Raw genomic sequence first — 13,545 nt, forward strand, 5'->3', positions numbered from 1 at the left:
GATCAATTTTTTGGGCCTTCAAGCTTTCTGACAGGCTCAGAGACTGCTGTTGTGAATGACCGCTCGTTACTAAGGTAATCAGGTGTGTGTTGCTTGACATAAGGGCTGTTAGCGAGTATTATTTGTGTTATTAGGCCTTTACAGAAGCCCAAACCAATAACAATGGACTGCACACTACTACCTGGAGAGTCCATTACAGAGGAGTTCAATGGACAAAAGCATGACTGAAGAAATCCCACTGCCTTCTTTTTCCAAAAACACTCTTACACACATAATGTTCGGTTTACCTTGCATACTGGTTGGCCTCTTGTCATAGTATCTGGTTGTGACACTGCAGTCCCAGTTTGGATGAACTTTGTGAGAATTTCAGTTGAAATCCCAGCTGGTGCATCCACTGCTTCCGCTAAATTTGAGGTTTACGTGGGGGCTTGAGTTGGGAATGCCTGTGTGCATTTGTGTGTGTGGGTGTGGAGTGAACAATGCCTGCTGTTTGTATCAGGCCGATGTGAAAGAGTCTAGTGGCCGTTTATGGTTAAATCCCTCTCACTCACATAAACTCTACTCATTTCCCACCAGTTGTGGTCAGTTTCTTGCTCAACTCAAGAGAGCCTTATTGTCTATGTGCTGTGGCCTTTCTCGTCAACGTTCCAAAGCCCCTGTGGGTGTGGCGGTGGGATAAGTGTTCTGGGATCACTGATTCTAGTGTAGGATACTGACAGTAGTAGTTAAATGGTGGTTCAGTTCAACAGTAGTTCAATTCACACCTACTTCACAATGTATCTTGATAATCGCTTTAACAGTCAACAACACGTGAGAGAGAGAGACAGAGAGCGAGCGAGTGGGCTTCCTCCTTAGATGCAACAGGTAACACTAGTGTTAGCAGGTACTTTCAGAGCTTGCTATCCTAGACTTCTTGCCAGTCAAAGGCAATGACATAAGCCATCAATAAGTGTATATTCCTTTACTGTCTGCTTTTTAGGTTTGGATCTGTAACACACAGGGGTGTAGCGGTATACAAAAGCTAAGGTTTGGTTCACATTGCAGGTTGGAACTCATGATTCGGTACAAGAAAAAAGCAATTATGTTGGCCAGAGAAGTTTGACAGTTTGTTCCAGCTGGTGTTGTGTAGTTCCCCTTGAGGTAGCTAGTGCTAGCTCCTACAGCCTGTAGTGTAATGAGCAGCAAAATGTACTAATGAGGGTGCTGCCCATCAAGAAAGCAGTGCAAGATAAAGACTTGACCCTCAGCTTGGGGAAAAGGTCAGTATCTTTCCACCCACCTCCAACACTCCATGTTAAAAGCTTTAGTTGCATACTTAGGAGCTGGAAGGAATCTTTTACCTCATGTACTAATAGAGCAGAATGTGCAAAATTGGTTAAATTATTTATTATTATTCACCCCACTCTAAACAACAACAACAACAACAACTATAAGTCCAACCCAGGTTCAGACAGTTTGATAGTTTGTTCCATCTAGTGTCTTGTAGTTCCCAAAGGTAGCTAGCCTGTACTGAACTAAGCAGTTTAATGTAAACATTAGTATGTTTACATAGTAAGTGTTTCCAAACACCGACACACCATCCTTATCCAATCCACCATGAATTCATGAGCTGGAATAATAGAAAAGGTCAGATAAGAATAGGTTGAGCATATAGGTCACTCTCTTCATGCAGCGACAGGGAGAGAGAAAGCAGGGGGGGGGGCATGCATTTGTGAAATGACCAAATTTACCCTAATAGTGCTTATTGTGTATTCTCAGTGTATATGCTTCACTTTCTGCTCGCACAGAACTGTTACATGCGTAAAGAAATGGTTCAGCATGAATACACCATACTGTTACACCCCTAGTGGCACATGTTCTTTGTAAAACAGTAAATATGTAGCATCTGTTTTGGTAAAAACAAACACAAAATGCACACGTGCACTTATTTAATAGCACTCGGGGTCAACAAGTGGTAGCAATACTTTTCATTGTATCATAGAACATTAGCCTAAATGTTAGGACGGAGCCACCGCATTGGCCTTAAAAAGTTAGAAAGAGGCCTGAAAACAGCTTTCAGGCAAAGCTTTTGTTTCCTATTTTACATTAAAATGTTTGAGCTCTTATAATCCTAAAATAAAACAACTAACAAGTCCTATTTTCCCCATTTCAGTTGACCACTTTATTATCTAAAATTGAATGATGAATTTTGTGAATCCTTACTAACCCAACTTGCTAAATTGTTTAACCCCCTATCCACAGCCCCACAAGTAGCTGCCATTTCTCTAACCGGTCCATTTCCATTTCTCCAGCAGAATAGCCACTAGGAGGCCTGTGAAATGAGACCACAGTGAATGACCTCACGACCCTTCAGTCACATCCAATCACTGAGTTTTACCCAGAAACTGGAGTGAGTTTAAAATGGAGATAGAGCGAGCATGGACCTCTGTGCCACTCAGCTCAGAATCGAGCCAGGTGCACTGACACAAGCCAAAAGAATCGAGCCAGATTAAACAGCACAAGCATGACTATAGATGGAGGGAGGGAACTGGGGGGGGTCATACAGGCAGCGGGCCTGTTCCCCTCCACTGCGTTTTCATTGCCTCTCAGTGTGTTGCACAACAGTTTTGCCACGTAAAGCCTGCACATGACATATTGAACACTGGGTTCCTACTAATGCGTACTGGGAGACATATGTATTGAGGTAGTGGGAGTTCATGCGTGTCACATTGTGGTGCAGTAATATGTTTCAGCGGCTAAAATGGCCGGCTGCCATTATCAATACCGAAACGCTCTTCTCGCAGATACACCGCACCCCCACCCCCCTCCCTAAATGTGTGTGAAATGGTGTGAGGGGCGTTCATGAACATAAATTTGTACTGGCAGTGAGAATCAAAGCTCCATGCGTGTTTTGAGCAGAGCACACCTCTTTTTAGTATCAGTCAGTGTCAGTGAGGTAATGCTGGAATTGTGTGTGTGTGTATAAAGCTTGAATGATGGCATAGAGCAAATCCTGCTTGTAATCCTTACTGGTCTAGAGGTGAGTTAGCAGTTAGCTGGCTTTAATAAATGCCCCGAAGGCACGAAGAGCATTTAGTACCACTCAGCCATGATTACCTGATCTCAGAGGGGACCATGATTTGCCCTGTCAGAAACGCTGATTAGTGGAGGTCTACACAGACACACACACACACAGGAAGAGTGTATTTGTGACCTGTGGTACTCTGGCCAAGATCCCCCCGACCCCCCCAAACTTCCAACTGTATCCTTTTATAAGTGCATATGGGGAAATCTAATAAAGGTCTCAGAAACAGTGCTGCCCATCAAAAAAGCAGTGCAAGATGAAGACGTGACCCCCTGCGCAGGGAAAAGGTCAGTATCTTTCCACCCACCTCAAACACTCCATGTTAAAAGCTTTAGTTACATACCTAAGAGCTGCAGGGAATCTTTTACCTCTTATGTACTGATAGAGCAGAGGCAGCTGACAGGCAAGTCGGGGTACTTAGGACTTGGTCACCAGTAAAAAAAACAAGCATATGTTGTACTTTCAATGCTGGTATGCTGACCAACCAGTACTACTACACCAGCACTAGCATGAGACCAGTATAAACCAGAACGGAATGTATGATGGAAAAGGTCAGATTTGTTTAATTCAGAAAGGCTGAATCTAGCTCGCTAACTGATCTTAACATTAATCACTGCTCATCACCCCCTTAACTTTCCTAGAGCTGCTTGCTACGTTTTGACATTTAGCTGAGAGGGTGGTCTTCTAGAGTTTAATCCAAAAACTTTTTCCAGATGAGCAGGGCAGCAGATGACATGGAGATGGCTGCAGCGGTGATTGCATGACTGGTGAGTGTCAAATTACAAACGGTCAAATGTCGAAGCAGCATTGCGGAGCACTTGTACCTCTCCCATCATTCCCTGGGCTCAGCACGCCTCCTACTGCACTATGTAACTTTGACGAAGCGGGCAAGGCAGCACTCAAGAGAACTGCGTAACATCTGTGTCAGTCTGCGTTATTGTATCTCTCAGCTTGTAAAATGCATGTGAATAGTGTGTCCTGACTTTGTAGACACTTTCAGACTGTAGGGGGAGCCCAGGAGTAAGAAATGCCAATTTTTCATGTTTGAGCTTAGAACGGTAGGATTTCTCACAAACATTATGTAGGCCAATAAAATACAGAGAGAGCCTTTAAATAATAAATAAAGTAAATAATAAAGTTCTAAATGATTTTACTTTGATCAGTGCATAAATTAAGCTGCATCTGAATATTTTAATATGTTTATATATTTTAAAAGTATAAGTTTAGGCATTTAATACACAGTAACTGTACATTTATAAAACAAATAATTACACAATTTAAAGAGGAATTTGATGTAAATCTGTGCAAAAGAAAATAAGAGAAGTACTTATATATTAAGAGCTATATACATTAAGTGGGTTTGCACAAGGCCTTAATGCCCGCTTACTGTTGCTGTACTCAATTCCCTTTTTCTCAAGGGTCCTCTACTCAGTGTGCATGTCGCAGTCTGAGGGGTTTCCATGCTCAAAGCTCATTTCACTGCCTGCTCTCCACTGCCAGGAGTGCTGAACGTGTAGTAATAGAATAATTGCTGAACTTTGACCCACTCTTCTCAGCTAATTAGCCATCTGGGTGTAAGGTTACTGATGTGGACACGGTCAGGCATGTGAAGCAAACTGCAAATTATGTGACAATATACCAGAAATATGACCAGAAACTACAACTGTTGCACAAGCTTGTGTTTTTAAGACGGGAATCCTAATGTTCGAGATCCAGAGGAAAGAGCTTTAACACAGCATGCACAAACGCAGTCTCTGCGCTAGATAAGCACCTCACCATACATGGCTCTGAACTGTAGACCATAGCTAGCAGTCAAAACAAGGTGAAAGGTTGAGCAGCAGACAGAAAATATAGTATGGGCTCGGTCTGCCACCTGCTGGTGAGGTGCATAGTGCAAGGGGGGCCACTATAAGAACAACAGCTACTTCACGAGTTAGTCTTAATAAAGTTTTTACTCCTCTCGGACAATACAAGCAAGTGTTTTTGAAAGAAAAAAAAAAGTAATACAAGCATTTCAAATACGAAGACAATTACAGGAACGTGTGCAGGTTTCAGGCCATAAGAAAAATGTTTTTTCTATTAGTTGCTACAGAAACAAAGATTCATCTAATTACCGTATTTAGGAATATATTAAATAGAAAATCAGATACAAGAAGAGCATTTAGTCATGCTTCATGAACCGACTATAAATGTGAGGACTTGGCTTGATTTGTCAGAACACAGCTTTCTTTTTCCTTCAGTTGATCAACTGCAGGGCTACTGCATGGCATGGATATGTGACCTCTTATTATTTATTTAAAAAAATAATAATAATAATAATTACCACCCCATACGCCATATCGTCCATGCTCTATGTTGCACAGCGGACAATGCTGTGGGTCCCCTCCGCCAAACTCCTAGAAAAGACTCGTGAGCCAAAGCCAGAAACTATGATAATCAGTGTATCAAACAAAACACAAGTGGTTTACTGCGTTTCAGGCTCCTAATGTGAACCATCTAATGCTAGAAGTAGCAGCACGCTGGGGAGCCTCCTGAAGCAGGCAGGGCGGATGTGTCCTCTCTGAGCCTCCACTTCACCACACATCTCACCGCTTCTCTAGTTTCTTAAACTTTGCCTCTGGAATTAAAAACAAGACAGAACATTAACAAATCCCTAACTGTAGTAGAAAAATCAGTAACACACAGCAACAAATGACTGTCCAGTTTCAGTTACGATCCCAGTAGAACAAAAGCACAGTGTATGAATTAGAATTAGATTAGAATTTAACCCTTCCTCTCTAGAGAGGCCACCCAGGTGCTTGTTCAGTCTCTCGTCACTTCCAGACTTGATTACTGCAACTCTCTTCTGTCTGGTCTCCCTCTGCGCACCATCAGGCCCCTGCAACTCATCCAGAATGCAGCGGCACGGGTCGTCTTTAATGTCCCTAAATTCAGCCATGTCACTCCACTGCTGCGTTCTCTTCACTGGCTACCTGTAGCTGCTTCCCGCATCAGTTTCAGAACCCTGACGCTGGCCTACAAAGCCAAGACTGGACCAGCCCCTCCGTACTTGATGGCAATGGTCAAAAGCCGATCCGCACCAAGAGCCCTTTGAGCTTCAAGTACGGCTCGGCTCGACCCGCCATCCCTCAAAATCCACGGAAGACAAGCGTCCAGGCTTTTTTCTGTCCTGGCACTGAAGTGGTGGAACGAGCTTCCCCTGGGTGTCTGAACGGCCGAGTCGCTCGCTGTCTTCAAACGCAGACTGAAGACCCACCTTTTCCGAGAGTACTTGGACGAATAGCGAATAGAGTACTATGGTCACCTTATTGTCTTGTGTTTAGTAATGTCTAAGCTTAGAGGTAGCCTTTGAATTATTGGTCTATTCTAACTAGCTAAGGCTTTTCTTGGGTAAATAGCAAAGCACTTTGTAAGTCGCTCTGGATAAGAGCGTCTGCTAAATGCCATAAATGTAATGTAAATGTAAACAATGCTAATTAAAATGATTTCTAATACAAATCTGATTAGACAAGAAAAGACATACTCGTCATAATCCAATCTAAAGTCATATTTGGAGCCTGACCGGAGTGCCTTGTTTGGTCTTACTGCTCCATCTAGTGGTACAACTTGATAATGTGATTATTTCAGGCAGGCTCCGAGCTCAACACATGCATGTGATGCTAGTCTGTGTCTATACACACAATAAAGCAGCATGTAAGCATGAGATCAAATAATGTCTATGCACCACACTGCACTTACCCAGTTTTTTGGAATATGTGTCCAGTTTATACGCTGCCTGCTCCAGAGCTGTGACCTGTTCCTCAATCTGGTTGATCTGGTCTAGATACGGCTGCAGGCTAGCATCTGCAAAACAGAACCAAATCCTAATTCCAAAAAAATGAGAATACGTGTGGTCTAAAGTGGGACCTATTGGTCACATACTAAGAATATGTTCAACAACAATACTACTACTGTAATTCCAGGTCTATTTGGGTACTTAAGTAGAGGTCATCTGGAACCATTGATGCATTCATAAATGAAGGTAAGCCGTGGTCTCAAGTAAAGGTCCTACATTTCTGATTGAGATCTTGGAGGTTGCGGCTGATGTTGATTGATATGTCCTTCATCTCCATGTATTTTAGACTGGTGAGTTTGTTCATGTTCTCCAGAAGTTTATAGTCCTCGCAGGTGGCTGGTTACAACAACAACAACAACAACAACAACAAAAAAAAAAGATATTTAATAATTTAATAATATTTCATTTGGCATACTGTAAACTCAAAATACCATGCCAGCAAACTCCTAAATCTATGCTGAGGACACCAAATCCATTTTTAAATGCAGACGTTTTATCTTTACTTGTGTAGTCTGGACAGTGTAGTGTGGTCAGTGAATGTTAACTGTTCTCAAGGTCACCAGCTCAAACTGAGTAACACAACTAGCAAATCAAAGATTGCATAATTCTAAGAAACACTAGGAAATTTAGCATGTAAGCTACACTACAAAAGCACCGACACTGACTGTTCATGACTCATGTATCCTTTTCCAAAAGGCTCTGTTAAACCTGTGCATGTGTAGCTCCGTTTAGCCTGGAAGTGCAGATCAGGTGTGTACCTGTGAGTTCTCCTTGAAGAAAAACTGACATTTTGTCAAACATGTCTCTGCAGAGTTCATTTATGTCAGGTTCAGCAGGTTCAGTGGCCTCTTCTGCTGTTTCCACACCACCGTCATCTGCAACAGACAAGTTCAGCAAAGGATCAAATGCCAGGGAGTCAAAAGAGAATTTAGCTCTTATTGGGCACTGGGAAAAATGACTACTCATTTTACATTACATTTACATTTGTGGCATTTAGCTGACGCTCTTATCCAGAGCGACTTACAAGGTTACTCGTATTACACAGGTGGGTCAGTGTAGTGTTAGGAATCTTGCCCAAGGACTCTTATTGGTGTAGCGCAGCATGTCTCTGCACCCAGACTGGGAATTGAACCCCAGCCTCCCACATGGTGTGGTAACTCAGTGGCAGGTAGTGGTGTTATCTGTTGCACCACACCAACCACAAGGCTACTCAAGGACCAGCTATGTTTATTCAAGTGCTTGTTGATTTATACTCATAAATCTTTCTGAAACTGGGCACACAGAGAGCAGTGGTTCTCAACCTGGTCCTCAGGACCCCCAGATGGTCCACTTTTTTGCTCAATCTCTGTGTGCTGGCAGGTATCGGTCATCAGCCCTGTGGGGTGGTGTACTGAAGTACAGATGTGCAACCTCCACCCACAGGCCTCCGTCCAAAGGTGATTGATTCTTGAATAGCAGCGTGTGCAACACATTGATCCCTTTCACACACTCTCTCTCTCTCTCTCTACTGCTACTTAAAGACCTTCATTCTTTAGAGGGAAAAGAACAGTGAGGATGAAGGGATGACAACAATTAAGACAATGGAGAAATATGATTATATTTATTCAAATCGTGTCACATCTGTCTCATTTTATATGGCAGATCATGAACAACAAGCGGAAACACACTACAGCAAAGAAACCCCAGCTGTAGCTATCCAGTTAGCCTGCTGCTAGATTAAGCGCTATGGTGAAGCACTCACTGTTATTGGTGGGCCTTTTGGGCGCTGGTGCTACATTTTCGGTCCCCCCATCGGGCCCCACATCCTCCTTTTGTTCAGCATCGGTCCTCAGATTGAGCACTGTCGGAGGTGCAGGTACTCTCATGATACTGTCCATAGCAGCTGCTTTCTCCCCTGTAGCCGCCATTTTCACTTCCACCATCACATGACTAGACCCGAGTAACATGTGACTCGCCACATTCTTCACGACCACACCCAAAGCTCGCTGTAAACATATTTAAGTCAATTAAAACACAATAATATATATATTTATATATTTACAAAGAATTTGCATTGTAGATAAATAAAATAAATATATGATATATTCATCCAATAAAAAATGACATCACTTATTGAAAATATAATCGAAAGGATTTGCCAGCTTGTTAACGACTTGTCGCAGTGTGAGTTTAGAAGTGTGATTCTGCATGTTTATAACACTGTAAAGCCTGAAAGTGCAGTTCTGTTCAGTGTATGGCTGAGGCTGGAATGGCGCTTCGAAGGCAGGCAGGTAGACTTCGTGAAGTCAAGATTAGCAACCGGAAAAACTCGCGGCCTCCGTTCTTTCAAAATAAAAGCCCTCTCACTACGACCCATTTGTATGCAGCTAGCTAAATAAACGTCAACAATTGCGATTGCAACATAAAGATGAAATATTTGTTTAATCTAACCTTTATCAATCATAAAATGTAGAATTTATTGTTGTATATTAACGTGCATTAAAATGTGAGTGTCAGCGAGTTTCTATTCTACTCATCTATTTAGTCTCATTTATGTTGCATGATATTTTTATACACGTTGGAATAGGAACATTTGCAACGGAAAAGATTCATTTGAACTATTTATTTATTTATTAATTTATTTATATATAAATATTTTTTCTTCGGCATAACAGAGCGAATAATTTAGCCTGCTCATTCAACAGCAGGAAGATCTTAAATAGTTTTGGATTTTGCATTTGTTTTTAAAGGCGCACATATTCCTTACTTCAAACTACACATTTTGACGGTTGCAAAAAAAATCACACAGGTCTCTCTCTCTCGCCTGTGCCCCTCCGCTGTGTAATGATGATGGGACTCCTCTCCCCATCGTGACAGGACACCACCGACTGTAAACATGGCGGCATGCACAGCCAGCGGTCTGTGCTGTTCGCCTCCTTACTGAAGTCCGGAGGATCCCCACACTTTAACCATGGAGACCGAGGAAGAGCAACACATGACGACGCTCCTGTGCATGGGCTTTCCAGACCCGGTAGCCATTCGGAAAGCCCTTCGCCTGGCCAAAAACGACATCAACGAGGCTGTGGCTTTCCTCACCAACGAAAGCCCCGGACTCGGCTACGGCTACGAGCCGATGGAGAGCGGCCCCAGCCCGGGTTCCGGCCCAGGGGGAGACGGCGAAAACAGCGGCAGGACCGGCACGGGTGGGTTTGACCCTCCGCCCGCTTATCACGACGTGGTGGAAAGCGAGGTAAGACCTCCATGCTAAAGCGTTACGAGCTGTGAACAGGCCAGCTTTACAGCTTTTCACCTCGCAGAGAGTCGAGTTAGCATGACCGCACATATTACTGTGGAGTGAACGGCTCAGAGTGGCTGTCAGAGACTGGAGGGAAGAAAGTGGCGGCATGCTGCTGCTGCTGCCGCCGCTGCTGCTGCTGCCTGTCGGCTAACTGGCTAAACACACCGTTTAACAGGAGCTACACGCCCAACATTTGGCAGATAAAGCATTTCTGGTCATTATATGTATCCAACAGCTGGACCCTGAGTTGTGAGGAAATGACATTTAACGTTAGCTAGGCTTCGCTGTGCTAATAAATACAGCGGGCGGCAGAGAACTGGCATTTGCCGTAGCTAGTAGTAGTAGTGGTAGTAGTGGTGGTGGTAGTAACGGTGGTGGTGGCGGCTAACCAGTGAGTTTTTGGGGGGGAGGGGGCTCTCATGCTTGCTAGCGAGCCTACATCTACTGGCTAGGCGTGTTGCACTTGTTACAGCAGAGTAAACGGGTGGTTTTTCACCATTTACATGACTGAATCAACCACCACACAGCTCCCTATAGATGTAGCTAGCTAGCTAGCTAGATGGCTTATTAGCCAGCCAGCCAGCCAGCCAGTCAGCTAGGTAGCTAGTTAGCTAGCTAGCTGTCTGTCAAGCAGTAGCAGTAGCAGCAGCAGCGGTGTGTGGCTGTAAGCAGGCATGTGCGTGATTTTATCTGCCGGGTTATTGAACGGTCACCTCTCGCAACTCGTCGTTGTAATGCTCAAGGTTGGCCATGTGTGAAGTGTCAGTGTGAGACTAGCCATCTGATCATACTGATCCTACGGATTGCGTACGCCGTACGGACAGTGTGCATGTCTAAGGGCGGTAGTTGTACAACATGGGCTGTTGTTAGACCTTTACATCGTGTCTGAAGGTTAGCTGCAACACGAACCCACATGTGTACTCCTTTTACAAGTCTGGCCGTTTTTATTAGTGCTGTGAGACAACCTGTTAGCTCCTGGTGTGCTGTGTTCCTGCACTGAGCATCACCTGCAGACCCCAGCGTATGTGGCAACCTTTAGTCTGATATGAGGGCTGAGATCTGCATGATGGGTCTTTTTGTTATGATCACTGGCAGATCTCCTCTGAGGATTCGTGCACCGTGATCCTGTCTGGGCCAGTTAATGGAGCTGATAACAGAGGCCATCAAGGGGCAATGTTATACAGGTTTACTGATACTAGGGTCCCTGGTTGTGTCTGTTGGGCAATCCAGCTTGATGAATGAAGTGTTGGTATTCGGGTGAGCGGTTGTCTAGAGAGTCCTTTGGAATGAGTGCTCTAAGAGCGTGGCGTTCATGTTAGCCGACCACTGAGCAGAACTCTTGTCGTGATTAATGTCACAGTGCTGGCCTGTAGCATGAGGCCTACCTAGCCGTTCATGCTGGAGCACGCTGCGATTGCAGTCTTGTGAAAGCATCTCACTGGTTGTTATTAGACATTGCTCAGTCTGCTGACAATGTGTTAGAGAGGCTGGGCTGATCATCATGCATATATTCTGTTGTCCTACACGTTGTGAGTATTAGCCTCTGCAGTAAAATAATGGCAATAGGGCCACAAGTCATGTGCTTAATAGTGGCCTGCATGGAATTGAATTCTTAGTCCTGTTCCTTAGAAAGCAGTTAGTAGTGGCCTAACCTCTGGAGAGGTGAAAAAATGTTAACGGTGTACCAAGGGTGCATTAAGAATCTCACTTCCAGGCTTGACATCTGTACACATAACTGTGCTCGACACCGATTACATGCTTGGTCACTCGTGCATATGTAGTGGGGAAGGCTCTGCTTGTGGTGGAGGTAAAAGGTTTGGCTATTCTAGCTAGAGCATGGTTGCCACTCTCATTCATAATAAACCATGAGAACGAAACGAATAAGTTACAGCATTAACCAGATCACCTCACAGAGAAGCTCCATTGCTTGTAGACCAGAAACGGCAGCTCCTATTACTGCTTTTTATGTCCTAGTGAGTGAGTGAGTGAGCGAGCGAGTGAGTAGTAACATTTAGCCTGATACTGTGTCCCCAATGCTTGTGGCATATAGACTAGTTGATTTTGGCCATGCTCCTCATCCAAGTAGTACTGCATCTACTGCAGAGAATGAACAGACAGGCCAGAATACACTGTGCAGTGTTCTCCACTAATTTCCCCAACTTTTAAGGGTCTAAAGCTTTCAATACAGCACCATAGATTGAAAAAGGAAGACCCCGTGGTCTCTCCCAATGGTTTTTAGAGATCTGGATGCATCTTATAAGAGTAAAGTGGGAGGAAATGAGAGGATGAAGGGAGGGGCCCTTTTTAATATACAATCATTTTGGCCATGGGTGCCCAAATGTCCGCCACTGTACTTATGTTCCAGAAATTCATGTTTGTTGGTTTGTCCCCATGCGCGTGAAGACTGCTTGTTATTCACATGCACGTGTAAGTTCCCTGCATATTTACAAGGTGGACTATCATTCAGCTACCTTCCCTGACATCATCTTGTATTTTCCTGCCATAAACTGAATGTTTTGCATTGACAGAACGTGAGATGCCTCAAAATGCTCTCTACGCTCAGACAAAGCCTCCCTTTTCCTCAGAGGTCAGGTGACGCTTCCTGTTCTTATGGCGTGGCGAGCCATATGATTAGCTGTAATCGAGTCACTAGCAGTCTGTGCAGACTCCCTGTCCTGCTGTCATACTTCACACATGAGCACGGACAACCATTTAAAGCGGTGTGAAACTTCACAGGTAAGGGAGGCTGACAGCCTGTAAACCAACACAGCCCTTGTGGTAGGTGGCAGTGCTTTTCTGAAGGTCCGTGAAGGCGAAGCTGTTTAGATATAATTAGGATGATTAAACAGTGTGTGTTTTTCACTGTTGTGTAATTCTTAAGACATTTTTAACAGCTAATTTCAGCAGTTGTTAAGGTCAATAGTTCATTCTAGTAAGGTTTTTTTTGTACTGGACGATAAATGGCTTTAGAATTACACAAGAATAAGAGGCAGAAGTCTTCTGACTAAGCTGATAATGTAGATGATGACCTCTCACTCGCACTGCAAGGTTTTTGGCCTTCATTTGGCTATTCAACTGGCCTCTAGAATTAGCCATCTTTGTGGACTACTGGAATACAGAGAACTAAAGCAAAGGTGCTTACGTTAAAGTGAATGAGCAGAGTCCTGATGTGCAATACAGCTTCTGACTTTTTGACCTGCTGTCACACAAACATCTAAGCATACGACCCCCTTAACGTGAGAGATCTTTAGTGAACACCAGCTTGGCGTAATTTCTAGACCTGGTTTATGATGCATGCTGTTTGGAGCTATCGTGTTGTCATTTGGAGGTCACATCATACCTACACAAGTGACCCGTGGACAGCCCTTG

General features: G+C 43.9%; 2 protein-coding genes across 4 annotated transcripts in view; one reads left to right on the forward strand and one right to left on the reverse strand.

The window, feature by feature from the left end:
* Positions 1 to 4,964: 4,964 nt before the first annotated feature.
* Positions 4,965 to 9,146, reverse strand: bloc1s2 (biogenesis of lysosomal organelles complex-1, subunit 2). Its single transcript, XM_072682577.1, has 5 exons — positions 8,641 to 9,146; positions 7,658 to 7,774; positions 7,116 to 7,235; positions 6,803 to 6,907; positions 4,965 to 5,681 (listed from the first exon to the last, which is right to left on the reverse strand). Exons 1-5 carry the CDS (start codon positions 8,843 to 8,845, stop codon positions 5,650 to 5,652), a joined length of 579 nt encoding a protein of 192 aa, XP_072538678.1. The 5' UTR covers positions 8,846 to 9,146; the 3' UTR covers positions 4,965 to 5,649.
* Positions 9,147 to 9,731: 585 nt separating this feature from the next.
* Positions 9,732 to 13,545, forward strand: part of usp24 (ubiquitin specific peptidase 24) — a 60,832-nt gene continuing 57,018 nt past the window's right edge. For 2 of the 3 annotated variants that reach the window (XM_072682548.1, XM_072682556.1), the window contains exon 1: positions 9,733 to 10,128. In XM_072682548.1, the coding sequence (XP_072538649.1) occupies positions 9,850 to 10,128 (279 nt within the window). In that variant the 5' untranslated portion in view covers positions 9,733 to 9,849. Of the gene's footprint in view, positions 10,129 to 13,545 lie in introns of all 3 variants that reach the window. The other variant, XM_072682565.1, reaches the window with a different exon arrangement.

Source organism: Salminus brasiliensis, chromosome 1, assembly GCF_030463535.1.
Source record: "Salminus brasiliensis chromosome 1, fSalBra1.hap2, whole genome shotgun sequence".
Lineage (NCBI taxonomy): Eukaryota > Metazoa > Chordata > Actinopteri > Characiformes > Bryconidae > Salminus > Salminus brasiliensis.

Excerpts from the sequence above, each read along its gene's own strand:
- bloc1s2 (XM_072682577.1), bottom strand. The coding sequence starts at position 8,845 with ATGTTACTCGGGTCTAGTCATGTGATGGTGGAAGTGAAAATGGCGGCT. Across the intron at positions 7,236-7,657 it reads TCTTCAAGGAGAACTCACAG|CCACCTGCGAGGACTATAAA; the intron begins GTACACACCTGA and ends TGTTGTAACCAG. Across the intron at positions 5,682-6,802 it reads CACATATTCCAAAAAACTGG|AGGCAAAGTTTAAGAAACTA; the intron begins GTAAGTGCAGTG and ends TTTTAATTCCAG.